This window comes from Chlorocebus sabaeus, chromosome 27 (genome assembly GCF_047675955.1).
Source record: "Chlorocebus sabaeus isolate Y175 chromosome 27, mChlSab1.0.hap1, whole genome shotgun sequence".
Lineage (NCBI taxonomy): Eukaryota > Metazoa > Chordata > Mammalia > Primates > Cercopithecidae > Chlorocebus > Chlorocebus sabaeus.
Genome location: NC_132930.1, coordinates 43423192 through 43451089, shown reverse-complemented (window position 1 = coordinate 43451089; position 27898 = coordinate 43423192). Strand labels below are relative to the sequence as shown.

The window sequence follows — 27898 nt, the reverse complement described above, 5'->3', positions numbered from 1 at the left end:
TGAATTTGACTCCTCCAGGACGTCATATAAGTGGAATCACACAGTGTTTGTCCTTTTGCCACTGGTTTATTTTCTTTAGCATAATATTTTCAAGGTTCGTCTACATTGTAGCATGTGCCAGAATTTTATTCTTTTTTCGGGCTGAATAATATTTATGGAAAGGGTCAATCTGTACATTGCCATGCCACTAAAAACAAAGTTTTAGACGGTGTGTAAAAATTAATGGTTGAACCGAACAGAGGAGGTGAACTGAAAGGTACACTCTCTTTTTCCTTCAACCCCAGAGCCATTCCCCATGTAACTGCCTGTGCATCCTCCGGACATTTCTCTGCACTGATGAGCATTTACGTGTGTCCTTTGTTTTTAGACCTCCATGCTATTCTGCACCTTGATTTTTTCCCCTTTGATGTCATTCTTCCTTTTTTTTTTTTTTTTTTTTTTTTTTTTTTTTTTTTTTGAGAGGGAGTCTCGCTGTGTTGCCCAGGCTGGAGTGCAGTGGAGCGATCTCGGCTCACTGCAAGCTCCATCTCCTGGGTTCAAGTGATTCTCTTGCCTCAGCCTCCTGGGTAGCTGGGACTACAGGTGCCCACCGCCATGCCTGACTAATTTTTGTATTTTTAGTAGAGACAGGGTTTCACCATGTTGGCCAGGCTGGTCTCAGACTCCTGACCTCAGGTGATCTGCCCACCTCAGCCTCCGAAAGTGCTGGGATTACAGGTGTGAGCCACCATGCCCGACCTGATATCTTTCAATATTGGCACACACACATAGAAATGCCTCATCCTGTTCAACAGTTGCTTAGCATCCACTGATAGGTGGCCATGTCTTATTTCCCCAGGTCCATGCTGATGTCCATGTACGTCGTTTACCAATACTTGCCATTACAAACAACACTGGAAAGGATTGTTCTTGACACAAGAGTGAGATTTACACCTGAATCCCTAGAAGACAAGAGGCCTGTGCATTGAGAAGCCTCACATTGTCAAATTGCCCCCTGTGGAGGTGACCCCTTGTCCACCCCACCCACCCTGCACGGGAGGGGCTTCCCACAGTGATATCACTCCTGCGGGGAATGAGCTGCAGGACCTTTTTTTTAGTCACTGCCATATTTGAAAAGTGCAACATTTCTGGTTTAATTCACATTCTTTTAAAATGATGAGAGTGGACACACCTTTTTTCACTTGACTTTCTTCTTACATGAATTAAGGAATTATTTCTTTTTCTTTCTTTGTGTGTGTTTCTTTTTATGTGAATGACTTGTGAGTCTCCTTTTCTCACTTTTCTACTGAGCTTTTCATCTTTGTCTTCTTGTTTATTTGTAAGAGTTCTTTACATAGTTAGGAAAGTGCGCTGTGCATGCTGGTTGTTGAAATCTGTTCAACTCAGAGTCATCTCTAAATATCTTACCTTCTTTGAAGTTACCCATAAACTTATATGTGCCCCTGAGACAGCGATGTTTCCTTTCATAATCCTGGGCTTATAGTTCCTATCCTTCACCTTGAGGCTTAGAGGCTCTCCTTCAGTGTCTGTTGATAATTTACCGAACCCTCATCTCTTCCTCAAGCTACACAGAGTGAGGTGGGGAAAAGATGATGGTCAGATGCTATGGAAGGAGCTGGAAAGAAGCTGTCAGGGGTGGGGGTGGTGCAGGGCTAACACTGTCATAAAGGCAGCCAAGCAAACTCAAGGTAAGTATTAGTTCAGTGGACTGCAGTGTGGGGTGTTGTCCCTGCCACAGGGCATCAGGGAAGGCTTCCTGGGGGTGGCAATAGTTCAGCTGAGCCGCAGTGGGACCTCAGTAGCCATGTACTCTCATCCACAGGCTCAGAAGTTGACCAGGAAAAGCTGCCTCTGTGCTGGAGTGGGCTATGGGCCTGTGCGGGGTGGGGAGGGGCTTCCAGTTCCATGTTTTTAAGTGGGGAGTGACCTGGAGTCCCTAGTAAGGGATTTCGTAGGCTGTGGGGAAATAACTGCTGAGGGGTGAAGTTTGAAGACAAATGATAGAGGGGAGATGGGGAGGAGTCACTCCATTTGGGGCCAAAATAGCCCGAGGGGAAGGTGGTGTGTTGTCCCCATTTCACAGATTTGGAAGCTGAGGCTCAGGCGGCTCCTGCAGCCGGGAGGAGGGAGGCGTTTCCAACTCCAGCCCAGGACTGGCTGGAGCTGCGCTGGGCATCGGCCAGGGTGGCCGTGGGTGGCGGTGCTCGCGTTGCATGTGATGTGTGGCGGCATGCATGCCCCAAGGCTCTTTTATTGCTCAACTGTAGTTTTTTTTTCTGATTATAGAAGTAAAATAGAAAGAAGACCTTTTTTGAAATGACCTGTGTTAGTCACCTCTCTCAGGATGCGTGAGGCGGACACGTTGAGGCCACCTCAGCTGATGGAAGTTTCCGGTAAGAAGCCCGTTCTCATAGCCGGGCAGCAGCGCCGGTGAGCTTGGGGTCATGGGCTGTGGGTCGCAGGCGCCCGACACAGCGCCAGCCTGACAGCGGGAAGCCGACCCCACCATGCTGGGATCTGGCCCCTCCCCTGCTTTGGCCCCTGGGCCCCCGACCCTGGCTCCTGCCGCCTGGGCCCTGACCCTACCCCGCCAGCCCCCATCGCCGCCTCTGTCTCCTGGGCCAATGGGTGAGGCCCCCCTCATGTGCCACCTCCTTGTGGACTGTGGTAGGGTCACTTTGTCAGGCAGCTGGGGCAGGGGCCAGGAGCATTGTTTCCTCATTGGGCCAACAGTGTTGAGTGCCCGCCGTGGCCAGCACTAGGCCGGCCCCTGGGGTCGCAGCAGTGGGCAAGTGGACAACGACCCTCGAGGCTTACACTGAGCAGCAGACCCAGACAGACAGAGTCAATCTGTTAACTAGATCCCGACGGGGTGTGAGTGCCGTGAGAAAACCAGGGCAGCCATGGGGAGATGGGGTTGTCACCATGAAGTACAGGGTGCAGGAAGGCACCTGAGGGAGTGTGCAGGCTGTGCGTGTTGGGGCGTGTATGTTGGTGTGTATCTGGGAGCATGTGTGTTGATATGTGTATGTTGATATGTGTGTGCTGATGTGTGTGTTTAGGATGTGTGTGTTGTATGTGTTGATGTGTTTGTATGGTGGGGTATGTGTGTTGGGGTGTGTGTTTTGATGTGTTTGTTGATGTATGTGTGCTGTATGTGTTGGTATGTGTGTTGGAGTATGTGTGTTAGGGTATGTGTGTGTGTTGATGTGTGTTTGTTGATATGTGTGTGTGTTGTGTGTGTTGTGTGTGTGTTGGTGTGTGTGTATGTTGGTGTGTGTTAGCATATGTGTTGATGTGTGATGTGTGTGTTGATATGTGTATGTATTGGGGTGTGTATGTGTTTGGGGTATGTGTGTTGGGGTATGTGTGTGTGTTGCTGTGTGGCGTGCTTATTGTGTTTGTATGTGTTGGTGTGTGTTGATATGTGTATGTGTTGGTGTGTGTTGTATGTGTTGATGTGTGTGTATTTGTGTGTGTTAGTGTATGTGTTGATGTGTATGTTGGTGTGTATGTTGATGTGTGTGTTGGTGTGTGCTTGTTGATGTGTGTATGTGTTGGGGTGTGTGTGTTTGTTTGGGGTATATGTGTTCAGATGTGTGTGTATTGGGGTGTGTGTGTGTTTGGGGTATGTGTGTTGCAGGGTGTGTGTGTATTGCTGTTGGTATGCTTATTGGTGTGTGTGTGTTGGGATATGTGTATGTTTTGCTGTATGTTGATGTGTGCGTGTTGGGGTGTGTGTATTAGTGTGTGTGTGTTTGGGGTAGGCATGGGGTGTGTGTAGTGGGGTGTGTGCTTGGGGTATGTGTGCTGGGGTGTATGTATTGATGTGTGGTGTGCTCATTGGTGTGTGTGTGTTGGGATATGTGTATGTTTTGCTGTATGTTGATGTGTGCATGTTGGGGTGTGTGTATTGGTGTGCGTGTGTTTGGGGTATGAGTGTTGGGGTATGTATATTGGGGTGTGTATGTTTGGGGTATGTGTGTGGGGGTGTGTGTGTTGCTGTGTGGTGTGCTTATTGGTGTGTGTGTATGTTAGGATATATGTATGTTTTGCTGTATGTTGATGTGTGCATGTTGGGGTGTGTGTGTATTGGGGTGTGTGTTTGGGGTATGTGTGTTCGGGGGTGTGTGTGTTGGGATGTGTGTGTGTTTTGCTGTATGTTGATGTGTGTGTGTTGGGGTGTGTGTATTGGGGTGTGTGTGTTTGGGGTATCTGTGTTGGGGTGTGTGTGTGTGTTGGGATGTGTGTGTGTTTTGCTGTGTGTTGGTGTGTGCGTGTTGGGGTGTGTGTGTTTGGGGTATGTGTGTTTGGATGTGTGTGTGTTTTGCTGTATGTTGGTGTGTGTGTGTTGGGGTGTGTGTATTGGGGTGTGTGTGTTTGGGGTATGTGTGTTGGGGTGTGTGTGTGTTGGGATGTGTGTGTATTGCTGTATGTTGATGTGTGTGTGTTGGGGTGTGTGTATTGGGGTGTGTGTGTTTGGGGTATGTGTGTTGGGGTGTGTGTTGGGATGTGTGTGTGTTTTGCTGTATGTTGGTGTGTGTGTGTCAGGGTGTGTATATTGGGGTGTGTATATTGGGGTGTGTGTGTTTGGGGTATGTGTGTTGGGTGTGTGTGTGTTGGGATGTGTGTGTGTTTTGCTGTATGTTGGTGTGTGTGTGTTGGGGTGTGTGTATTGGGGTGTGTGTTTGGGGTATGTGTGTTGGGGTGTGTGTGTGTTGAGATGTGTGTGTGTTTTGCTGTATGTTGGTGTGTGTGTTGCGGTGTGTATACTGGGGTGTGTATATTGGGGTGTGTGTGTTGGGGTGTGTGTGTTTCGCTGTATGTTGGTGTGTGTGTGTTGGGGTGTGTGTTTGGGGTATGTGTGTTGGAGCGTGTGTGTGTTGGGATGTGTGTGTGTTTTGCTGTATGTTGGTGTGTGTGTGTTGGGGTGTGTGTATTGGGGTGTGTGTTTGCGGTATGTGTGTTGGGGTGTGTGTGTGTTTTGCTGTATGTTAGTGTGTGTGTGTTGGGGTGTGTGTTTGGGGTATGTGTGTTGGAGCGTGTGTGTGTTGGGATGTGTGTGTGTGTGTGTTGGGGTGTGTGTATTGGGGTGTGTGTTTGGGGTATGTGTGTTGGGGTGTGTGTGTGTTGGGATGTGTGTGTGTTTTGCTGTATGTTGGTGTGTGTTGGGGTGTGTATATTGGGGTGTGTGTGTTTGGGGTATGTGTGTGTTGGTGTGTGTGTGTTTTGCTGTATGTTGGTGTGTGTGTGTTGGGGTATGTGTGTTGGGGTGTGTGTGTGTTGGGATGTGTGTGTGTTTTGCTGTATGTTGGTGTGTGTGTGTTGGGGTGTGTGTATTGGGGTGTGTGTTTGGGGTATGTGTGTTGGGGTGTGTGTGTGTGTTGGGGGTGTGTGTGTTTTGCTGTATGTTGGTGTGTGTGTGTTGGGGTGTGTGTTTGGGGTATGTGTGTTGGGGTGTGTGTGTGTTGGTGGTGTGTGTGTTTTGCTGTATGTTGGTGTGTGTGTGTGTTGGGGTGTGTGTATTGGGTGTGTGTTTGGGGTATGTGTGTTGGGGTGTGTGTGTGTGTTGGGGGTGTGTGTGTTTTTCTGTATGTTGGTGTGTGTTGGGGTGTGTATATTGGGGTGTGTGTGTTTGGGGTATGTGTGTTGGGGTGTGTGTGTTTGGGGTATGTGTGTTGGGGTGTGTGTGTTTTGGGGTGTGTGTGTTTTGCTGTATGTTGGTGTGTGTGCGTTGGGGTGTGTATATTGGGGTGTGTGTGTTTGGGGTATGTGTGTTGGGGTGTGTGTGTTTTGCTGTATGTTGGTGTGTGTGTGTTGGGGTGTGTGTATTGGGGTGTGTGTTGGGGTGTGTGTGTGTTGGGATGTGTGTGTGTTTTGCTGTATGTTGGTGTGTGTGTGTTGGGGTGTGTGTATTGGGGTGTGTGTTTGGGGTATGTGTGTTGGGGTGTGTGTGTGTGTTGGGGTGTATGTGTTTTGCTGTATGTTGGTGTGTGTTGGGGTGTGTATATTGGGGGGTGTGTGTTTGGGGTATGTGTGTTGGGGTGTGTGTGTGTGTTGGGGGTGTGTGTGTTTTGCTGTATATTGGCGTGTGTGTGTTGTGGTGTGTGTATTGGGGTGTGTGTTTGTGTGTGTTGGGGTATGTGTGTTGCGGTGTGTGTGTTTTGCTGTATGTTGGTGTGTGTGTGTTGGGGTGTGTATATTGGGGTGTGTGTGTTTGGGGTATGTGTGTTGGGGTATGTGTGTTGCGGTGTGTGTGTTTTGCTGTATGTTGGTGTGTGTGTGTTGGGGTGTGTGTATTGGGGTGTGTGTTTGGGGTATGTGTGTTGGGGTGTGTGTGTGTGTTGGGATGTGTGTGTGTTGCTGTATGTTGGTGTGTGCGTGTATTGGAGGCGCGTTCACACATACCTTTTCACTGAGCAGCCTGCTTTGTAACGGCCACCCAGGTCACCAGGCCTGTAGGTAGATTTTCATTTATTGAACCAGTTTCCTGTGTTGGACGCTAGAACGTTTCCAGGTGTGCTCGGTTGTAAATAATGTGCTGCCATCTTGGGTTTCCATTCTTACTGAAGGCACAAATGACATCTTTACAGAGTCTTCAAGTCTGCAGTCCTGCATTTGGACGGCAATGTCAACTGCAGACTTACGGTCCCCAGGCAGCCTTAAGTAGCTGTGCGTCTCAGCATTAACGACATAAAACAGTACGTTTCTTTAGGCCCAGTGCCGGCCGTGGGGTGCCGGGCCCTGGATGGCTGGTATCGGAGGCGTGGGTACAAGGCCCCGGCACCCCACAGTTGTTCTGCCTGTGCCGGGGTACCTTTGTTTGGGGCAGGAGGACAGGTCTTTGAAAGGAGTTACCGAGAGGACTCCCTTCTCTGCTGGAAAGACCTTTGCTGGTTCGTTTTATGGCCCTGTTTGAGGGAGGCCGGGAGGCCCTGCAGTTTAGAATCCTGTTCAAAGCTTATGCTCATAAGCCTAAGAGAATTTGGCGGTGACCAACCTGTATGACATGGGCTGTTTGTTTTTACTCCTGCAATGTTCTCTTCTGGGTCTCGGGCATGTGTTCTTATGATGACTTTCATTTACAGCCTGAGATGATTGTGAATTATTCAATAGCATCCAACTTTTAGAAATAGAAAGCTTTCTAAAGTCACGTTTGCAAGCCCAGCCTTTCCGGATTCTGTGTCATTAACTCATGACCAGAGCTGTCTCTCATCCTCCTGCTTACCCCTGCCTCCCTGCACCATGCTGAGGGCAGAGCGTGGGCTTCACCGTGCTGTGTAAACTGTGAAGTGCAGTACCTGAGTTGAGCTCACCTCCCACTCTATGAATAGAGCGACAATGCTGGGGATGTGTCTCCCAGCCTCCCTTGCAGCTAGGGCACAGACACCTGGCCCCCTGGTGCTGCTGCCTTGGGCCTTGACTCAGAATGTTGGCTGGCAATGTGAGGAACAGGGAGCAGGGGCCATGTGTGTGATGGTGGTGGCAACGGAGGAGGCAGCCGCAGTGATCCAGATGGCGGCTGCTGGCTTAATTTGGGAAGAACAGGCGCCTTCAGACACTGCTTTATCTTCTAAACCAGGGACTGGACACTGTGATCCTTGGACATTTCTGTTCCTTGTTTTTAATGCTTCTGGGGAATGTCTTTACTTTGCCTTTAAACACACAGAGTGGAATGAGCATTTCAGAGAAGGCAAATCCCCCTTTTCTAGTGGAAATGAGCCTGCGCCTCCCCAGACAACTGGATTCTGGAGATGCTGCTGCCCATGAGTTCTGCCCTTTTGTTTCTGTGTTTGGAAGGCCTGGCCCCAAATGGGGGTTGGGGGTGCCCCAGTCTGGTCTGGGATGGGCAGGAATTATTTCCCAGCAAGTTTGAGGCTGCTCAACGCTGTGAGAGCCCCGGCCTGGGCATCGGGAAACATGGCTTCCTCTCCAGCTCTGACTTTGCTGGGCAGCCCTGGACAAAGCCCTCACCCTCTCTGAGCCTTCGCAGCCTCTTCTATGGGCTGGGGATGACGATCATAACCAAGGCAGTTGTCAGGACCATAGATCGCACTTGCCGTGGCTGGGCCATCAATACCATAGATCACACTTGCCATGGCCGGGCCATCTGTAAAGTGCTGTGTTCGGGTTAGAGAGGACAAGTTGGTGTTATTGGAGGGAACCTGTGGTGATGGGGGAGAGGGTGACCTGGTGATGCAGCCCTTGATGGCTAAACCTTCCCAACAATGTCACAGGGTCAGCCCCCTGCCCTTTGCAAAGCACTGGATCCTCAAAGAATGATTTACACTCCGGAAAATGGAATCCATGCTGAGTGGGTTCTATCACGTGCAGCCTCGGGGAATGAGAGCTGAGAAGGCCCCTGTGAATATGGGCAGGACGGGGCATCTGGTATCTGCCAGCTGCCACCTGCTCCAGACCTGGGCCACGGGCTCTGCTGCCTGAACCTCTTCACTTGCCCCATTTTAACCACAGCTCGCTCATCAGCTTTCTTTGGAGAGCGCTGGGGACCGAGTGACGAGGTGGGGAGACCCTGGGCTTTACCTTAAGTGGACGTATGTTGGAGACGTAACTTTACCCCTAATAATAATAATAATAACAGCAGCTGAGGAAGAGCTGGAGTTCACAGAGCACCTGCTCTGCAAACAGCCTGCAGGATCTTTTGGTGAAAGTCGTGAACCTGGACATTTAGGTGCTTGATAAATTTTTTATCCAAAAAAAAATTTTTTTTTTAGCCAAAAAAAAAAAAAAAAAAAGAAAAAAAAGAAAAAAAAAAACGGAAAAAGGGAAAGAAACCCAGACATGATTCTGCTCATTCCCGCTTTGCTCCTTCAAATCCCTTGTTATCTGGGTGACCAGGGACTGTTTGTTTCCTAGCAGTTGTAGATGTGAGTCAGCCGCCCTCTCCTGGATGCCCTTCCTTTCCGTTTGGGCACACTTGGTGGTCTTCCCGCACCTCGGTCTTTTGCTCTTGCCAGATGGCCTTTGCCGTCCCAGGTTGGCTCTGACGTCCTCTCCTCTGTGAAGCTGCACAGCACCTCTGGGCCCCTGCAGGCTGCCTCAGCCCCTCCTCACTGCCATCTTTACTCTCAGAACATGAGACTTGGTGGGGGGTTCCTCAAGGGACTGAGAGGCCTCAGAGGACACTGCCCCGGAGAGGGGTGCAGGCTGTCTCAGAGTGGGAAGCCTCCCTGGTGGCACCGTGTGAGTGGAACCCCACCCGCCCTTGCTGCCTTTAGTGCCACCAGGCACAGCTCCCGGCCCTGGGAGGGGTGATCTTTCTTGGAGGTGCCAAGCTGGCTCTGTGGTCCCTGTCACTCAGAGCAGGCTCCTCCCCACCACACCCATTTTGAGACCCCAGAGCACAGTGACCCGCAGCAGCACTTAAGAAGCAGGAATGCGTCCCTCCTGTTGGTCAACATTTGGGGCATCACTGACAGGCGACAGCAGCCTGGTTGAGAACCACCCTATGCGCCCGTAGAAAGGGCCAGATGGCAGGAGCCACCTTGCCTTTTGCTTTGGGGTTTAGTTGGGACGGCCATTTGCAGTGGTTGCAGCCACTGTTCTGAGAGGCCACTCATGGTGGCCTAGGAGGTAGGGGATGGGGCAGTGCCCATCTCGCAGAAGAGGAATCTGAGGCTGAGAGAAGTTGGTTCCCAAAAACACAGCCTGCTGTCATGTTGTTACCCGCACAGTGGGCAGGTTCAATTGTGTGGTGGGTGACAGTCCAGTGACCACAGCCAAGGAAGGCTTCACAAGGGGATTGTAGGACTTGCAGCAAGTAAGGAGGACACCAGGGGTGGTCCCCAAAGCAGCGCGTCCCTGGCAGAGGGGATCCCAGGGTTTCACGGGGCTGCTGGGCTAAGCCATCTCATGGAGGGGGTAAGGTCAGTGCAGGCGCGGTGGTCATGGGGGGGGTAAGGTCAGTGCAGGTGCAGTGGTCATGGGGGGGGTAAGGTCAGTGCAGGTGCAGTGGTCATGGGGATGTAAGGTCAGTGCAGGCGTGGTGGTCATGGGGGGGGTAAGGTCAGTGCAGGCGCGGTGGTCATGGAGGGGGGTAAGGTCAGTGCAGGCGCGGTGGTCATGGGGATGTAAGGTCAGTGCAGGCGCGGTGGTCATGGGGGGGGAAGGTCAGTGCAGGCGCGGTGGTCGTCGGGGGGTAAGGTCAGTGCAGGCGCGGTGGTCATGGGGTCATGGGGATGTAAGGTCAGGGCAGGCGCGGTGGTCATGGGGGGGTAAGGTCAGTGCAGGCGCGGTGGTCATGGGGGGTAAGGTCAATGGAGGCGCGGTGGTCATGGGGGGTGTAAGGTCAGTGCCGGTGCGGTGGTCATGGGGGGGGTAAGGTCAGTGCAGGCGCGGTGGTCATGGGGTCATGGGGGTGTAAGGTCAGTGCAGGCGCGGTGGTCATGGGGATGTAAGGTCAGTGCAGGCGCGGTGGTCATGTGGGGTAAGGTCAGTACAGGTGCGGTGGTCATGGGGATGTAAGGTCAGTGCAGGCGCGGTGGTCATGGGGTCATGGGGATGTAAGGTCAGTGCAGGCGCGGTGGTCATGGGGGGGTAAGGTCAGTGCAGGCGCGGTGGTCATGGGGGGTAAGGTCAATGGAGGCGCGGTGGTCATGGGGGGTGTAAGGTCAGTACAGGTGCGGTGGTCATGGGGATGTAAGGTCAGTGCAGGCGCGGTGGTCATGGGGTCATGGGGGTGTAAGGTCAGTGCAGGCGCGGTGGTCATGGGGGGTAAGGTCAATGGAGGCGCGGTGGTCATGGGGGGTGTAAGGTCAGTACAGGTGCGGTGGTCATGGGGATGTAAGGTCAGTGCAGGCGCGGTGGTCATGGGGGGTAAGGTCAATGGAGGCGCGGTGGTCATGGGGGGTAAGGTCAGTGCAGGCGCGGTGGTCATGGGGATGTAAGGTCAGTGCAGGCGCGGTGGTCATGGGGTCATGGGGGTGTAAGGTCAGTGCAGGCGCGGTGGTCATGGGGTCATGGGGGTGTAAGGTCAGTGCAGGCGCGGTGGTCATGGGGGGGTAAGGTCAGTGCAGGCGCGGTGGTCATGGGGGGTAAGGTCAATGGAGGCGCGGTGGTCATGGGGGGTGTAAGGTCAGTGCCGGTGCGGTGGTCATGGGGGGGGTAAGGTCAGTGCAGGCGCGGTGGTCATGGGGTCATGGGGGTGTAAGGTCAGTGCAGGCGCGGTGGTCATGGGGATGTAAGGTCAGTGCAGGCGCGGTGGTCATGTGGGGTAAGGTCAGTACAGGTGCGGTGGTCATGGGGATGTAAGGTCAGTGCAGGCGCGGTGGTCATGGGGTCATGGGGATGTAAGGTCAGTGCAGGCGCGGTGGTCATGGGGTCATGGGGGTGTAAGGTCAGTGCAGGCGCGGTGGTCATGGGGGGGTAAGGTCAGTGCAGGCGCGGTGGTCATGGGGGGTAAGGTCAATGGAGGCGCGGTGGTCATGGGGGGTGTAAGGTCAGTACAGGTGCGGTGGTCATGGGGTCATGGGGGTGTAAGGTCAGTGCAGGCGCGGTGGTCATGGGGGGTAAGGTCAATGGAGGCGCGGTGGTCATGGGGGGTGTAAGGTCAGTGCAGGCGCGGTGGTCATGGGGTCATGGGGGTGTAAGGTCAGTGCAGGCGCGGTGGTCATGGGGATGTAAGGTCAGTACAGGCGCGGTGGTCATGGGGTCATGGGGGTGTAAGGTCAGTGCAGGCGCGGTGGTCATGGGGTCATGGGGGTGTAAGGTCAGTGCAGGCGCGGTGGTCATGGGGTCATGGGGATGTAAGGTCAGTGCAGGCGCGGTGGTCATGGGGTCATGGGGGTGTAAGGTCAGTGCAGGCGCGGTGGTCATGGGGGGTAAGGTCAGTGCAGGCGCGGTGGTCATGGGGGGTAAGGTCAGTGCAGGCGCGGTGGTCATGGGGATGTAAGGTCAGTGCAGGCGCGGTGGTCATGGGGTCATGGGGGTGTAAGGTCAGTGCAGGCGCGGTGGTCATGGGGGGTAAGGTCAGTGCAGGTGCGGTGACGGATCATGCTTCTACATACATCACGTGCATGGAAAATGGCGGCTAAGCTTCTCCCTGGGTGGGATTTTTAGGATGGGCTTGAAACTTTTCTGAAACAAGGAGAACTCAAGATGCACTTACAAGTGGGTGCTTTTTCACAGTGTGTACCTGAAAACCCCAAACCCAGGACCCCAGCTTATGACGTCACATTCCATGGGAGGTGCTAAGGGCAGAGCCTGGCCCAGAGTAAACCCTCAAGAAATGTTACTCTTGTTGCTTTCCTGGGGTTCCTGTAAAGCAGGCATGGTGCTTTGTGGTTTGTGAATCTGTGTTCCCAAGATACATGCTGTGGTGAATAATTTCTGGGACTCATCCAGCTGCTTCCCCCAGCACTGAGTGTGACCTCACAGTGGGAATAGTGGGCTCCATCACTCGTGTGCTCTAGCCTCTCCTCCCATTCGCTGCTGTCCCCTCCCAGTCTCCTGGCCATTGTCCTCCTGGGGGAATCCTTGTCGTGGGAGGCCTTCCCAAGCAGGGTCCCGACAGAGACGTGAGTGGTCCTCACCCACTGTTCTTCATTTCACATACATTTATTGAGCACCTACTGTGTACCCGGCCCTGGGTCAGTGGCTGGGGCCACAGCAGTGGGCAAAGCAGACCTGGGGCTCACGGTCTAATGTGCAGAGAGATGTGGGCCCTCTCAGCCTCGCCAACTTTCCCTCTGGGAGGACTGTGCCAGGGAAGAGGGATGGGGGATGGGGTAGGGGCTTTGGAGTCAGTGGAGCTGCATGTGAACCCCAACCCAGTGGCTTTCCAGCACTTTCATGGGCGCGCAGGACTGGGCTTCAAGAATCCTCAGTTTTCTCATCTGCAGACTGGAGGTGTTGGCACCTACCTCACAAGGTTGTCTGGAGGCTAATGGGTGATACATTCCACGGGGCCGTGCAGCTTGGCTCGCGGTGTGCGCGCACTGACTATGAGCCCCCTCCCAGCTCCCAGCCTGGCCACTTAGGTGGGTGGCTCAGGTGGTGCCTAGAGGAGAGGCCAGGGCTGCAGGGAAGAGGCCAGTCTGAGGCTCTTTGTGATGTGTGAAATCCCAGAGCCTGAAGTGGGAACTCCTGCATCGCTTCCTTGACCGTGAGCCTTTGCTGGCTGTCTAGGACTCTGCTTCGGCTGCCATTGAGACTGCCAGGAGTTCAATCCTATGGCCCAGCAGCCCCTCATCCTCCAGCTGCCCTGTTCCCTGTCCCTGCGAGGTCCCAGCCAAGCCATCTGCATATGGAGACATGAACAGACCAGCTCAGGGCTGCTCTGCACCTGGTGATGGCAGGAAATAAAGTAAGGATGGGTGCTAGGTTGGGCTTTGGTGGCCAGATCTGTCCCTGAGTCTCCCTGGCTGTCAGAACACAGTGGCTCTCAGACACCAGGGTCAGATCTGGTGACTGGCACTCCAGGCAGTTTGGGTCGAGTGGAGGAATGCTCTCTGATGATTCATGCCTAGGTCTGCAGGGATCCTGAAGATTCGGAGGCAGGGCCCTCACCAGCTCAGGCAGTCACCCTTCAGCTGTGCCACCTTGCCTGGGCCTGAGCACAGGCCCTGGAAGCCTGTGTTAAGGACATGTTCACAGGCAGGCAGGAAGGGCCCTCCCAGCCGGAGCCAACACCCTCCACCCTAGCTCCCTGCATAAGCTGGCCTTGCAGAGAGCCAGGGTGGGCGGTGCAGGCTGGGAATAGGAAGAGATGTTTGCCCAGGTAGGGGCTGAGGGCTTCCCAGGCCGAGGATACAGGGCAGGCAGCAGCCTGAAAACACAGGCCAGTTTCACAGCCTGCAACCAGGTGGTCACACAGGGCCCCGCGCTCAGAAGGGCCCATTGGGGTGGATGCTCTGAGCTCACCGTCTTGAGATTCTTCGTCATCTTATCCTGGACTTGGTGTTCTGTAAGTGGAGTTGCTGGGACTGTGGATCATGTCCTGGGGCTTGGAGTCTGCACTCATGGGCTATGCCTCCTTTGTCCCTTCCCCAGCTCCTGGGACAGGTTCTCAGCTGCCTACTCTCCTCCCGCGGGGACCCCAGGCCCTGCCTTCTGTCTAGGGTGGCAGCCAGGTCACTTCTTGGGTGGCCATTGCTCAGGGGTGGCCTGTCCTCCATGGGCTGAGGTGGTGGGGCCTGTGGGAAGGGGGCCAACGTCTCTGTTCACAGCTGGGGTCCCATATTTTGGTTTTGCACTGGGCCTCGAAAATGATGGAACCAGCCTTGCCTGAAGAGAGATGCATTCTGGAAACGGCTGGAGTCCCATGTGGCCAGGGCATAAGGAAGCTGGGGTGGTGCCTGGAGGTGGGGTGGGGTGGGGCAGATCACCCAGGTCCGGGCAAGTCCCCGGCAAGCTGTGGAGGAGTGGGGCTGTGTTCTCACGGCGCGTGTTGGTTGGGACACTTGGTAGGTCCATGCACCTTGGCCACAGAAGCTGCATGGCAGGGAGGTGACTATCACCGTCTGGGGCACCGGGAGAAAGAGAGAGGGGTGTTCTGTTCCACCTGGCACTGCTCAGGGGTACACAGCAGCTCTGTGGGTTTATTTCACACCAGACTTTTTTTAGAGCCAGAAATTGGCAAGGACTGGAGGCAGCTTGTCCAGTGCATTCCTTCTAGCAGGATAAACCGAGGCCCTGAGAGGGGACGCATCCCTGCTCACTGGCCAAGGTCTCTCAGCAGGTTGGTGGCAAATAGCTAATATTAAGTCAGTTCATTTGGAATTCTAGGCAGAAATAGAAATATGTCAATGGCACAGATGAAAAAACTGAGGCACAGGGTGGCTGAGGCCGCCTGGGATCAAGCGATTTATAACGGAGCTGAGATTCAAACCTGCAGCTCCCGACGCCAGACTGGGCTCCTTCTCCTCCGCATTGAAGCCGTGGCTGGCGTCTCCCACTCTTTGGGATCGTGGAGTAGGCTAGTGAGCAGCTGGGGAACTCGGGGCTGGAGTGAGAGGGTGGATGGGTGGGTGGTAGGGCTGTGACAAAGCCTGCCATGATGGCTGTCCCCCTCCTCAGGGAATCAGGCCTGATTGCACTTAATGAGGCTGGTGGGGAGGTGTCGAGCTTGCATTTTCTGCTCAGTGGGAGGTGGCTATGATGCATATTCATTTATGCAAAACCAGGGTTGGTTCTCTGCACCCTCTCACCCCTCTGCCTCTTCCTCCAGTCGGGTCACTGGAGCCCAAAGACCAGCCCCTGGATTCCCTCTTTCCTTTGCCAGCTTTCAGCCCCAAATAACAGGCCAGGGAGGTGGACGCATATTCTCGCTCTCCAGGGCCAGGCAGGCACTGCACTCAGGGTGCCCTCAACACAGAGCGTTCACTACCACCCCTCTTCTTTTCACCAATTTAACCATTTGAGAGTACACAGTTCAGTAGCATTTAGTACATTCACGTTATACAATCATCACTACTCTCTAGGTCCAGAACATTTTCATCACCCCAAAAAGAAACTGTTCAACTTGTCAGCTGAAGAATTGCCAGGACCACACATTGAGCGCGGAGAACTTTCTTCCTCATGAAGGGTAGCAGCCTGCAGGCTGGCCAACCGCAGGCTGGGAAGCATAGCCTCCGGCAGGAGCCAGAAGCAGGCATTTCCAGGAAGGGAATTTGTGATGAACAGGTTAGCTAAGTATACATATTCAACAGGCTATAGGAAGAGCTATGAATATTCATGGAGATGTGTGTTCATTCGTCGTAAGCTAACATGTATGTTACATGCATCCCGTGTTGACTTTGGAGTAGAGACTTAATATTTAAATATTACAGTCAGGGCCCTACACATCAGAAGGTGAAGCAGAAGACAGGAAGAGCCTCTGCGCAGCCTCCATAGATGAGCCAGAACCACTTCAAGATTGGGACTCTCTTATCAAGAAGGAATGCTGGCTTGGGCAACATGGCTCAAGTCTGTAATCCCAGCACTTTGGGAGGTGGGCAGATCATGAGGTCAGGAGTTCAAGACCAGCCTGGCCAACATGGTGAAACCCATCTCTACTGAAAGTATAAAAATTAGCCGGGTGTAGTGACGAGCGCCTGTAGTCGCAGCTACTCGGGAGGCTGAGGCAGGAGAATCGCTTGAACCCGGGAGGCAGAGGTTGCAGAGAATCGAGATCGTGCCACTGTACTCCAGGCTGGGCGACAGAGCAAGACCCCCTCCCCCACCAAAAAAAGGACAATCTGTGTTGAAACTGAAAAAGAGGGGCAGCACTGAGCGGTTGGTTGGAATCAGCAGTAGGGCAAGTCTTTCGAAAGGGCTGATTTCTGCTTAACCCTTAAGAGGGAAAGCATAATGGTATTTAGTGAAGGAGGGGTGTAATGCAGTGTGTCTGACCTCCGGTCCCACTGTGGCCTGGAACCCAGGGTTTTTTTTTTTGAGGTTTCTCTGGGGTCCCTTTGGCCAAGAGGGGGTCCATTTAGTCATCTGGGGGTGGTTAGGATTTTATTTATTTATGTATTTATTTATTTTGAGATGGGATCTCACTCTGTCGCCCAGACTGGAGTGCAGTGGCACCATCTTGCCTCACTGCAACCTGTGCCTCCAGGGTTCAAGAGATTCTCCTGCCTCAGCCTCCTCAGTAGCTGGGATTACAGGCACGTGCCACCACTCCTGGCTAATTTTTGTATTTTTAGTAGACATGGGGTTTCACTATGTTGGCCAGGCTGGCCTCAAACTCCTGACCTTAGATGATCCAACTGTCTCGGCCTCCCAAAGTACTGGGATTATAGGTGTGTGCCACCACACCTGGCCTTTATTTTTATTGTTTATTTTATTATTTATTTATTTATTTGGAGATAGTATCTCGCCCTGTCGCCCAGGTTGGAGTGCAGTGGCACCATCATAGCTCACTGCAGCCTCAACTTCCTGGACTCAAGTGATCCTCCTGCCTCAGCCTCTCCAAGTAGCTAGGACCACAGATGTGTGCCACCATGTTTGGCTAATTTTAAAATGCTTTTGTAGAGGTGGAGTCTTGCTATGTTGCCCAGGCCGCTCTCAAACTCCTGGGCTCAAGGGATCCTCCCATCTCAGCCTCCCAAAGTGCTGCCCACTGTGCCCGGCCTATTTTTGTTTTTCAAACTAAATGAAATTTAGCCTGAAGATGCCGCTGTACGTGAATCCTTTCTTAATGAACTGCAACCTAACTTAGTTTGTGACTAATGGAAGCCTGACTTAGGAGGCCCTCTTGTAACACATAGGTGAAGCTCAGCCAACCACAGCAGCTGGGCGTCTGTCAATCCAGTCCCAGGTGGCCAACCGTTCAGATAAGGCAAAGGCTGAGCTGTAACCAGTCAAGCTGTCTTGACCCTCTTTTCCGTTTTGCCTCGATAAATGCTCCCTGATCACGGTGCAGACGTAAATTCCTAGACCTTGTGCTGGTTCTGAGAGCAGCTGATTCGTGAATCGTTTTTTGCTCAATTAAACTCTTAATTTTAACTTGTTATACTCAGTAAGCAGTCACTCCCATTCCTCCTCCTTCTAGTCCCTGGCAACCATGAGTCCACCTTCTGTCGCGGTGGATCTGCCTGTTCTGGACGTCGCATGGAAACGGAATCATACTGTACACTTATATTCAGCTTCTTTCACTTGACTGAGTGTTTTCAAGGCTCATCCAGGTTGTAGCTCGCATTAGAGCTTCATTCCTTCTGACCGGGCACAGTGGCTCATGCCTGTAATTCCGGCACTATGGGAGGCTGAGGCAGGCTGATCACCTGAGGTCAGGAGATCAACACCAGCCTGACCAACATGGTGAAACCCTGTCTCTACTAAAAAAAAAAATACAAAATTAGCCAGGCCTAGTGGCAGACACCTGTAATCCCAGCTACTGGGGAGGCTGAGGCAGGAGAATTGCTTGAACCCGGGAGGCGGAGGTTGCAGTGAGCCGAGATCGCACCATTGCACTCCAGCCTGGGCAACAAGAGTGAAACTCTGTCTCAAAACAAAAACAAAAACAAAAACAAAAACAAACCAAAAATTTCGTTCCTTCTCCTTCTCCGGGCTGAATGTGTTCCACTGTATGAATGGACCACATTTTCTTATCCATTCGTCTGTGGATGGATGGTTGGGGTGTTTCCATTGTTTGGCCATTATGAATAAGCCTGCTGGGAACACTCGTGTTCCAGTGTTCATGTGGATGTGTGTTTTCAGTGCTCCCTGATAGACACCCAGGAGTGGAATTGCTAGGTCTTAGATAATTCCAGGTTTAATTGGTTGAGACGGCACCAAGCTTTTCTGTGGTGGCCCTGCTGCTTCACCCACCCCCAGCAGTGTGTGCAGGTCGTGTGTCTCTCCCAACACCCAACACTCACTTTGCATTTGGATTCCAGTCATCCTCATGGGTGTGCGTGGTCTCATTGACTTTGATTTGCATTTCCCTAATGACTCATCACGTTGAGCAACCTTTGCTATGCGTGCTGACCATTCGGAGAAATGTCTGTATCCAAGGCCACTGCCCATTTTTAAATTGGGTTGTTTGTCTTTTCTTGTTATCATCTTTGAGGAAAACAAGGATCAGAGAGGGTGAGTAACTTGCTCCAGGCCACACAGCAAGAAGGAGGGAAGACAGCCTCAGAAACCCAGTGGGCCTGACTCTGAAGTCTTGTGTTCTTTCTTTCAGACACAAGAGAGCTGGTGGTTGGGACTAGGGCAGGCCCTTCCTCTGGAGCAGCTGCTTGGGGTGCATCCTGGGCTTCTTGCCCCTCCACAGCACTTGCGCCTCTGAGGGCAGAGTCCTTGGACGTGGTTCTCAACAGGACATTCCTGGGGAATGTGAGCAGGAGGCCCTGGAACCACATTGGATAAACACTGGCTTAGGGTTTGCCACAGCGGGTATGACTTCTTGACTCAAGGCTTGAGTTGGGAGCCTCCCGGGTCCACCCCTGCCAGGCTGCTGTGTGTCTGTGGCCTGCCCCTCTCCCTGCTCAGCTTCCTCACCTGTGTAATGGTGAGAGAGGAAGGGGATCCCACAGTGCTTAGAAAGCCATCAGGAGTGTCAGGGGATGGTCCCTATTGATGTGTCTGTCTGTCTGTCTGTCTCCCTCCTGGGCAGATTGCCTCCAAAGTGGGAGCTGTGTCTGGCTCAGCAGATATTAGCCAAGACCCAGGGACCAAGGAGGAGGGCCGCAGGGCAGATCCCTGCTGAGACCTCGCCATCCTGTGGTATCAGAAACTGGTGCAGCTGGTCCCTCTGTGCCCTGTGGCCACTTCTGGGTGCTCACGCCAGCTGGCCCCTGGGCCCACATTTGAGCAGAACTCAGTGTTCAATCTGGTTCCTGTGAGTCCAGCCATGTCCAGTGACTCCAGGGGCCCCAGCCCTGCCATCCCCAGATGGGGAACATGGGGCTGGAGGGAACACAGGGTGGGAATTCTTGGAGCTCTGGAAGCAGGTGCTTGGGAAGCGTGAGGGTCTTGGACTCTTAGGTCTGGATTCATTTGTGTCCCCAGCTGTGGGGTCTGGGGGCACATTGAGGACCTCCCCAGCCTCAATTTCCCATCGCTGCAGTGAGGATTGGCAATGCCTGGGAGTGCTCCCAGCACGGCTGGTGTAATGTTCATTTGAACAACTACAGAATGACATCAGCCTTCCTGGTTACTTACATTTTGGGGTCTCAGAAAAGGGTTAAAGGCAGCAACATTCTGCCTCCGTTTGGGTCCCAGATACCCTCTTCCCAGGGTAGGGCAGACTCCAGGCCAAGGGAGCAGGAAAGACAAGGAAGAGGCCGGAGGGCGGGTGGGAGGCTGGGAGTGGCTGGGAGAGTGCAGGTAGGAGCGGTGCGTTTCACAGAGACAGGCCCATCGCGTGAGGTTTGGAAACAACACATCTCTGTTCCCAGAGCTCAGCGGCCCCCACTTGTCACGGCCCCCAAAGCCATTGGCTTAGGGGTCCCCTTGCCTCTTGGGGAGAACAGAACCCGATGAGAGCAAAGTGGTCACCGCTGGAGGCAGGTTTAGCGGGTGGCTCTGGAGGCAGATGGCCTGGTGTGCCTGCCGGCTCTTCCGTGAGCTGTGCCTCCGTTTCCTCATTTGTAATACGAGGGTAGCAATAATTCCTCCCTCATAGCTAGCTCTTGGCTGGTAGTACATGCTCACAAATGGGCTGTTCTGCAGACGCGGGGTGTGGCAAGGGAGTGTGGCCCCCTGGACAGGAGACTGGTGGCTGGTCCAGGGGAAGCAGCACCTGTGTGAGTGCCTCCTATGTATGAACTCGTCACCTCGAGGGAGGAGAGGAGGGCCCTGGAGGGGTGGGGTGAGAGACGACCCCTAAGAAGTGCATATGCGGGGAAATGAAGTCACACTCCGAATGGGTGGGCTTCTCTTTTGGAGCTCTGGGAGAAAGCCACTGTGTGGGGTATCCCTTGTTAGTGCCTTGAGGGGGCTTAATGAATGGCAGAAGCTTCTAACCCACCTGAATGATCACTGTACATTGAAGCCCCCGCTTTCTGGCTAGATCATGGGAGAAGGGAGCCCTGGTGAATGAGAAGGTCCTGGAGGCGGTTGGTAGAGAGTAGGCATCTAACTGATGGTAGCTAATGTGAGCAGTGGTTTACAACCAGCTGAACACAACCTACAAGAGGCAGGAGAAGCCCCCAAAAGCCCTCAATGGCAGGTTCGCCTAGGACACACGGCTGGAGCTGGGTGCTGCATTTGCACATTGGAGGCATCCTCTTCCTTCAGACAATGTGCAGTGGTGGGCACCCAGCTTGGAGTCAGACAGACGCTGTGGCCGCTGATGCTGTGTGGCCAAAAAGGCTGGTTACTTAGCCTTTCTGAACCTTACTTTCCAAGCCTTGTGCATTTCAGACTCTGCTAATTGAGGGAATTGAATTTGCTTCTCATCTGCACTCTGTCCTATTAGGACAAGGAGATACGTAAGCCCCAGAGGTCATGGTGATAATTAATAAGAACAATGGACAAAGAATACAGAAATCAGTCTCCATTCGGCCACTTCCCAGCCCTCGCACTTTGCCTCCTGCACTTCAGTTTCTCTGTGTGAAACATGGCTGATAACTCCAGTCTTGAGAGTTGCTGGGAAGAATCTGTGACCCAATGCAGGGAAGACTCCAAGCACACCTGGGCACATGATGGGCCTTGCATAAATGACAGCCACACCACAGCTCCCAGGCTCCAAGCTCAGTGCTCTCCTGTCCCTCTCAGCCCCCGCATGGCATCCTGTCCCCAAGTGGAGGTGAGGAAGGCTGCTGTTGGGGAGTGAGGAGCTGTGAAGCTCATGTCATACACCCCTTGGACTTGAATCATACAGGGCTGCCAGTTTTTATTGGTTTCGGGCTGTGCTCTGTGCCCTGGGGATGGCCCTGTCGTGCTCTGTTTCAGGCAGCCCCTCACCTGTGTGTGACGTGGGTCATTTGGCGCCCTGACAGTATTGACAGGGCTGCTGCCGGCCTGGGATGGAATCCACTCCACTCAGGGCAGTGCCTGAGAGATCTTGTCCAGAAGGATGCGTGGACAGTGAGCTGCTCAGGGACAGAGTTGCCCTTTGTTTGGGTGTAGAGCACACTGCCCCCTGCGGTAATGTTGGCTGTTGACAGAGGACTACTGTGACCCCGGCCTGGGCCAAAGCCCCGCTTGCTGAGTGTCTACTCCATGCCTCCCTCCTCCTCTGCACTTCTCCCACCCTGGGGCAGGCATCATTGTCATTGTTGAGGTTCTTAGGACCCTGCTTAACTCCCCAGTGTCCCCCTTCATCCACTCACCCCCTGCAGCCGAAGCCATTGGTCTAACCTGTGAATCTGATCCTGGCCCTCTCTGGCTGTTAATCCCCATTTGTATATCCCCTGGTTGTATATCCCTGGGGAATAACAACCCAGCCCACCTTGTCACTCTTCTGTCCCCTCTGAGGGTATCATGCCCTCATTTCAAATAACCAGGCAGAATTGCAGGGGCGAAGCAGCTCACCTCACGTGGTGAGATATAAGATGAGCAAGCCAGGACTTCCTGGTTACCTGACTGCAAACCACCCCCCAATCTCAGGCCACTCTGTCTCCTCCTTCCTTTTTCTGCAGTTTTGTGTCTCTGTGGATCACTTTCAGGTCCTTCTTGCTCTCCCGCACTGGTGTTTGAGGGGCTTGGTTGCTGGTACACAGTATGCATATCAGTATTGCCTGGAAGAGGGCAGGACTTCCTACCCTCTCCCTGTTAGCTCCTCTGTTACCCAACTTGCTTATTTATTCATTCATTTAATGAATATCATTAAGTGCCTGTTTGTGAACAGGTGCAGACAGAATGGGGCTGAATGTACATGCCTCACCACCGAGTAGCAGAGGCACAGAATTATCAAATGGGCATGGGAACAGCAGATGCAAAGGCCCTGTGGCAGAAGGCAGCATGGCCCAGAGGCCTGTGTGACTTCAGAGGAGAGGGAGGCTGCATGATGGGAGCTGGGGCTGGGGAGCTAGGCACGGGCCTGTCCTGTGGGGCCTGGGTGACCTTTTAGGGTTTTAGGTTTCTCTGTGACTCTCAAAAGCATGGGGCCTGGCTCTGTTCTCCCTCCTCACACCGCAGGGGCTATTTGACTTGCACTGTGATTTATCTCTTCCTGTCACGGTTCCCTTCTTTCCTAGGTGCTGTGGGGGCTCTCATATGACTCCAGCACCAGGCATGCCCTATAACCTAAGGCCGCTGGAAACTTGGTCTCCCAACGTAGCTGGGGGCAACACAGCTGGTACTCCAGGGGAGTCAGAAGGGTGGATGGTGGCAAAATGCTCCCCTCCCAGGGGTCTGCTCACTATCCTCTCCATTCTGTCTTCCAAAAGAGATGGTGGAGAATTGCTATAATTTCTTCCTTAAATGTTTGTTAGAATTCACCAGTGAACCCATCTGGGCCTGGTGCTTGCTGTTTGGGAAGGTTATTAAATTATTGGTTCCATTTCTTTTTCTTTTTTCTTTCTTTTCATTTCTTTCTTTTTCTTTTGTTTTGTTTTCTTTTTTTTTTCTTATTTAAGACAGAGTCTTGCTCTGTTGCCCAGGCTGGAGTGCAGTGGTGTGATCTTGGCTCACTGTAATCTCCACCTCTCGGGTTCAAACAGTTCTCCTGCCTCAGCCTCTTTTGTAGTTGGGACTACAGGCACATGCCACCATGCCTGGGTAATTTTTATATTTTTAGTAGATATGGGGTTTCACCACATTGGCCAGGGTGGTATTGCACTCCTGACCTCGGGTGAGCCACCTGCCTTGGTCTCCCAAAATGCTGGGATTATAGGCCTAAGCCACCATGCCTGGCCCATTTCTTTAACAGATACAGGCCTATTTAGATAGTCTGTTTCTTATTGTGTGAGTTTTGGCAGATTGTGTTATTTAAGGAAATGGCATTTCATCTAGGTTATTAAATCTGTGGGCATAGAGGTGTTCACAGTGCTACTTGATTTTCCTTTGAATGTCCATGGGCTCTGTAGTGATGTATCCTCTTTAATTTCTAGTATTAACAGTTGTGTCCTTCTCCTTTTTCCTTGTTAGCCTGGCTACAGGCTTATTAATTTTATTGATCTTTTCAAAGAACCAGTTTTTGATTTCATTAATTTTCTCTGTTGAGTTCTTGTTTTCAATTTTATTGATTTCTGCTCTAATTTTTATTATTTTCTTCTGTTTACTTTGGATTTAATTTGCTCTTCTTTTCCTAGTTTCCTGAAATGGAAGCTTAGATGCTTGATTTTAGATCTTTCTTCTTTTCTAATATATACATTCAATGGTATAAATTTCCCTCTAAGCACAGCTTTTGTTGCCTCTCATAAATTTTGATAAGTTGTGTTTTCATTTTTAATTAGTTCAAAATACTTTTGAATTTCTCTTGAGACTTCTTTGAGTCATGTGTTATATAGAAGTGTGTTGTTTCAATCCTCTCCATTCTGATACTGTCAGGTAGGATTTTTGCTGCTTTTTCCATTTTGCACAATAGAATCCCTTCTGCCTGGAGACAGATTTGCTGGCCTCACCTGGGACTGTGCACAAGTTGTTAGCTGAGACTCAGTTTTCTCATCTGTAGAGCAGGGGGCAAAGTACCAACTTCCCAGGTAATATGGACCTGGAGAGTTTGTAGGTAGGGGAGCTGGTATTGGAACCCCTGTCTACCTGGCTTCCAGACCTCAGTATTTCCCCTTCTTCCCACACTGGGCTCCACATGATGGGCTGTGGAAATGATAAAAGAAAGGAAGGGTACATCAGGGGAGAGGGGATGCATTTCTGTAGGAAGACATCCCAAAGAGCTGCAGGGTAATTTCTTCCGTCTTTTTTTCCTAGTTGTGTAGGCCGGGCCCTCTCACCTCTTAGAACCTCAGTTTCTTCATTTGCAAAATGGGGATAATATGTATTAGAGATGGATAATAATAGCAGCACCTGACGTGTAGGGGGTGCTTTGCACAGGCCAATTTCCACTGTCACTGGCATCTTCATGTGGCCTCTGGGAAGTAGTCCCTCTTATCATTGCCACTTCACGGAGAAGACAGCGAGGCTCAGAGAGGCTAGGTGACGTGCCTGGGCTCTCCCAGCTACTGAGTTGTCCAGTCAGGTTTTGGACCTGGGTAGGCTGACTCCAGGGTGAGCTGTTGGGTTGAGATTCAGTTGTGTGCCCAGCATGGTGCCTTTCACGTAGGGCAGGTGCCGGGCAAGGTGTGGTTCTGGGAGTCAGCATCTGTCCGTCACTCAGAGGCCCCTGTCTACCTTTTGCCAGGCGAGCAACCTGGTGGGCTTGCTGGGGAGGAGGCCACATATTGGCATCAGGGTCTCCCTCCTGCCTGGGGCTGGTGAAGGGGAAAGCCACTCATGGTTATTGCTGGGAGTGTGGGCGTGGGAGGAACCCACTGCAGCAGGGCTTTTTAAAGAAAACTCTGCCTTGTCTATAAATATCCTCCTGACGTGTCCCCAGTTCTTGAGCTTCTGGGACAGTGAGGCAGCGCCCTGCCTACGTGCCGCTCGCCAAGACGGCTGAGTGATTTCGCAGCGGGAGGGAGCTTGGGGTCAGCTGGCACAGGGTTTCATGAACCAGTGACATCTCCCACAGACACTCAAGGGGCCTGCATTGTGCCAACTGTTTTATATTGCCAGGTGAGGACTAAAAACAGGATCCCTTATGATCACTGTCTTGTCAGATATGAAATGTGTTAACGCCGAAGCATGTAGAAAAGTAAAGTGCAGGCTAGCAAATGGAATATTTTCTTTTAAATGAAAAACACGCTGCAGGGTCCATGCTGTTCTAATTCCTCCAGAATTTTATAGAAGCCGCGATGGGCAGCACATGCCCACAGGGCCTGGGAAGAGGAGTCACGGGTCCGGTGGTGCTGCCCACACCTGGGGGAGGGTGGACAGATGGACGGACGGCCTGGCACAGGAGTTGGGCATCCTATTAGGCCCTGTGAATGGGGAGTTAAAGGCCAGTCAGCCCCTCTCTGAGGTACAGCTTGTTCAGCTGCATAGAGGAGGGGTGGTCCCCACCTTGCAAAGCAGCACTGCAGGTAAGACGAGGCAACGGGCAGGAATTTGCTATGTACACCAGGAGTCGTCGTCATCCTCGTCTTTGCAGGCTGCAGTGCCAAGAAACTCCCAGGATGGTCCTGGAGCCCCCAGTGCAGGGTTCTGGGGATGTGTGGAGGACGATGGGCAGCCGGGAGCACACTGTGGTGGGTCCTAAGGACGCCTGCCAGAAAAACATCATGCATGTGGATAGGAGTTGAATTGCATCACTCCGCCCCGCCCACCACCAAATACATGTTGAAGTCCTAATCCAGTTTCTCAGAATGCGACCATATTTGGAAATAAAGTCTTTGCAGATGTAGTTAGTCAAGATGAGGTCATACTGGAGCAGGGTGGGTCCTCAACCCAACATGACTGATGTCCTTATAAGAAGAGGAGAGGAGACACAGGGACACACACAGGAGAACTCCTTGTGAGGACAGAGGCAGAGGTTGGGTGCTGCAGCTACAGGCCAAGGAGCACCAACCATTGCTGGCAATGCCAGAAGCTGGGATAGGCAAGGAAGACTCCTCCCCTGAATCCCTGGTGGCTCTGCCGGACACCTTGATCTCAGACTTCCAGTTTCCAAGACAGCATTACAATACTTTATTATGGCAGTGCTAGCAAACCAATACAAGCACCTAACTTAGTGCTGGCATGCAGTTGGGGCTTGATACATGCTTGCTGAATGAATGATATTTATTGAGTGCTTACTGCATATCAAGCAATAGGCAAAAGGATTAGATGATAGTTAAAATTTCTTGTGTGTTTATGCAAGGCATTCTTGTAAGCACGTTAGAAGTACTCACTCATATAGTCTGCATAACAGCTCTTTGAGGTGAGTCCTCCTGTGGTTCTCTTTTTGTGCATGAGAAAACCAGGACACAAAGAGATGAGTCTCTTGCCCAGGGTCACATAAGCGGCTGAGTTGAGATCCAAACCCCATCAGTGTTAACTTCCAAGCTCTTGCTGGTCAGCCCTGCAATGCTGCCACCCAGCCTTTGGCCTGGCACAGAGTAGGTGCTCGGGAAATGCTCACCATCCAGTACTTGTTGAATGGTCTTCCCAGCTGTGCCAAGAAGGTTCTGGTTCTGTGAGAGTGTTTGGTTGTCAAACAAGAGAAGTATTTTGCTCTCCTTCCCCGATTTGCCAGAGCCTCCGGTTGACTGGTTAAGATTTAATAAATAAGAGCTGATTTGATTCTACCTTTAAAATGACCAGCCCCCACCTACATTAGCATCCTGTCGTGGGTCGAATTATGTCCCCTCAAAAGATATGTTGGGGTCCTCACCCCTGATGCCTGTGAATGTGACTTCATATGGAAGTTGGGTCTTTGCAGATGCAATCAGGTGAAGATGAAGCAGGGCCTACTAGATTAGGGTGGGCCCTGATCCAGTGACTAGTGTGCTTATAAGAGACATAGTCACACCAGGAGAAGGCCACATGGTGATAGAGACAGAGATTGTAGTGACACAGCTACAAGCCGAGGAGTGCCCAGGCTTGCAGGCAATACCTGAAGCTGTGCTAGGCGTGGAGCAGACCCTCTTCTGGAGCCTTCAGGGAAGGCGTGGCCCTGCTGACACCTTGATTTCAGATTTCTAGACTCCAGAACTGGGAGAGAATAAGATTCTGTGTTGTGTGGGGCCACCCAGGTTGTTATGTTTTCATGGCAGCCCTAGGAAATGAATATCCACCCCAGGCATTGCAGAGCTGACCTGTGCTTATCCTGCACTAATTTCTATCCCACATTCTTTGGGCATATTCCAGAACCCTGTGTCCACACCTCCCCGGCATAATAGTTCAGACCATTGGAACAATCTCTTTTTGAGTTCAGAGCTTGTGGGAGGTGAGTGCTACAAAAACCAAGGGCCCTGGGGCCAGCCACTGGGGGGCAAATACTCAGCTCCACTCCTTATCAGTGCTGAGACCTTGAGCCAGCCAGGTCACATCTTTGATCACCAATCACCTCTTCCATAAAAGTGGTCATAACAATATTGCCTTGAGACCTGTGAGGGTTAAGGGGGAACAGATGTACAAATACCTGGGCAGTACCTGGTCTTACCTGGTCTTCAATAAATGCTGCTTGAATTGAACCAAAGAGAATACCAACTCTTCTACTTGGTTCATTTAGTAAATGAAGTTAAATTTCTGTTAATCTCATAGGTTCACAAAATTGAAAAGATTAATTGCACAACATTGTCTCTTGGTATTTAGATACATAGAAAAAGAATAACTAAATTATACCGGGTTTTGTACCTTCCAAAAAAAAGTCAAAGGAAGGTAAATTATTTTTTCCTTACATAAAATGAATTTGGTGCACATGAACATGGTTCTGCTTTTGTATTCTTCAGCTTCCTAAATATAAGAGGCCCAATTATATACCCCATCTGTATTTGAACATTTTTAGCATGCCTCAGAATTAGTG

At 52.0% G+C, this 27898-nt stretch overlaps 1 protein-coding gene across 1 annotated transcript in view; it reads left to right on the top strand.

Moving 5' to 3' along the window:
* The first annotated feature begins 2299 nt into the window (after positions 1-2299).
* PPP2R2C (protein phosphatase 2 regulatory subunit Bgamma) overlaps positions 2300-27898 on the top strand; it is a 214017-nt gene continuing 188418 nt past the window's right edge. Inside the window, exon 1 of the mRNA XM_008017965.3 lies at positions 2300-2393. Within this exon, the coding sequence (XP_008016156.1) occupies positions 2345-2393 (49 nt within the window). The 5' untranslated portion in view covers positions 2300-2344. The remainder of the gene's footprint in view (positions 2394-27898) is intronic.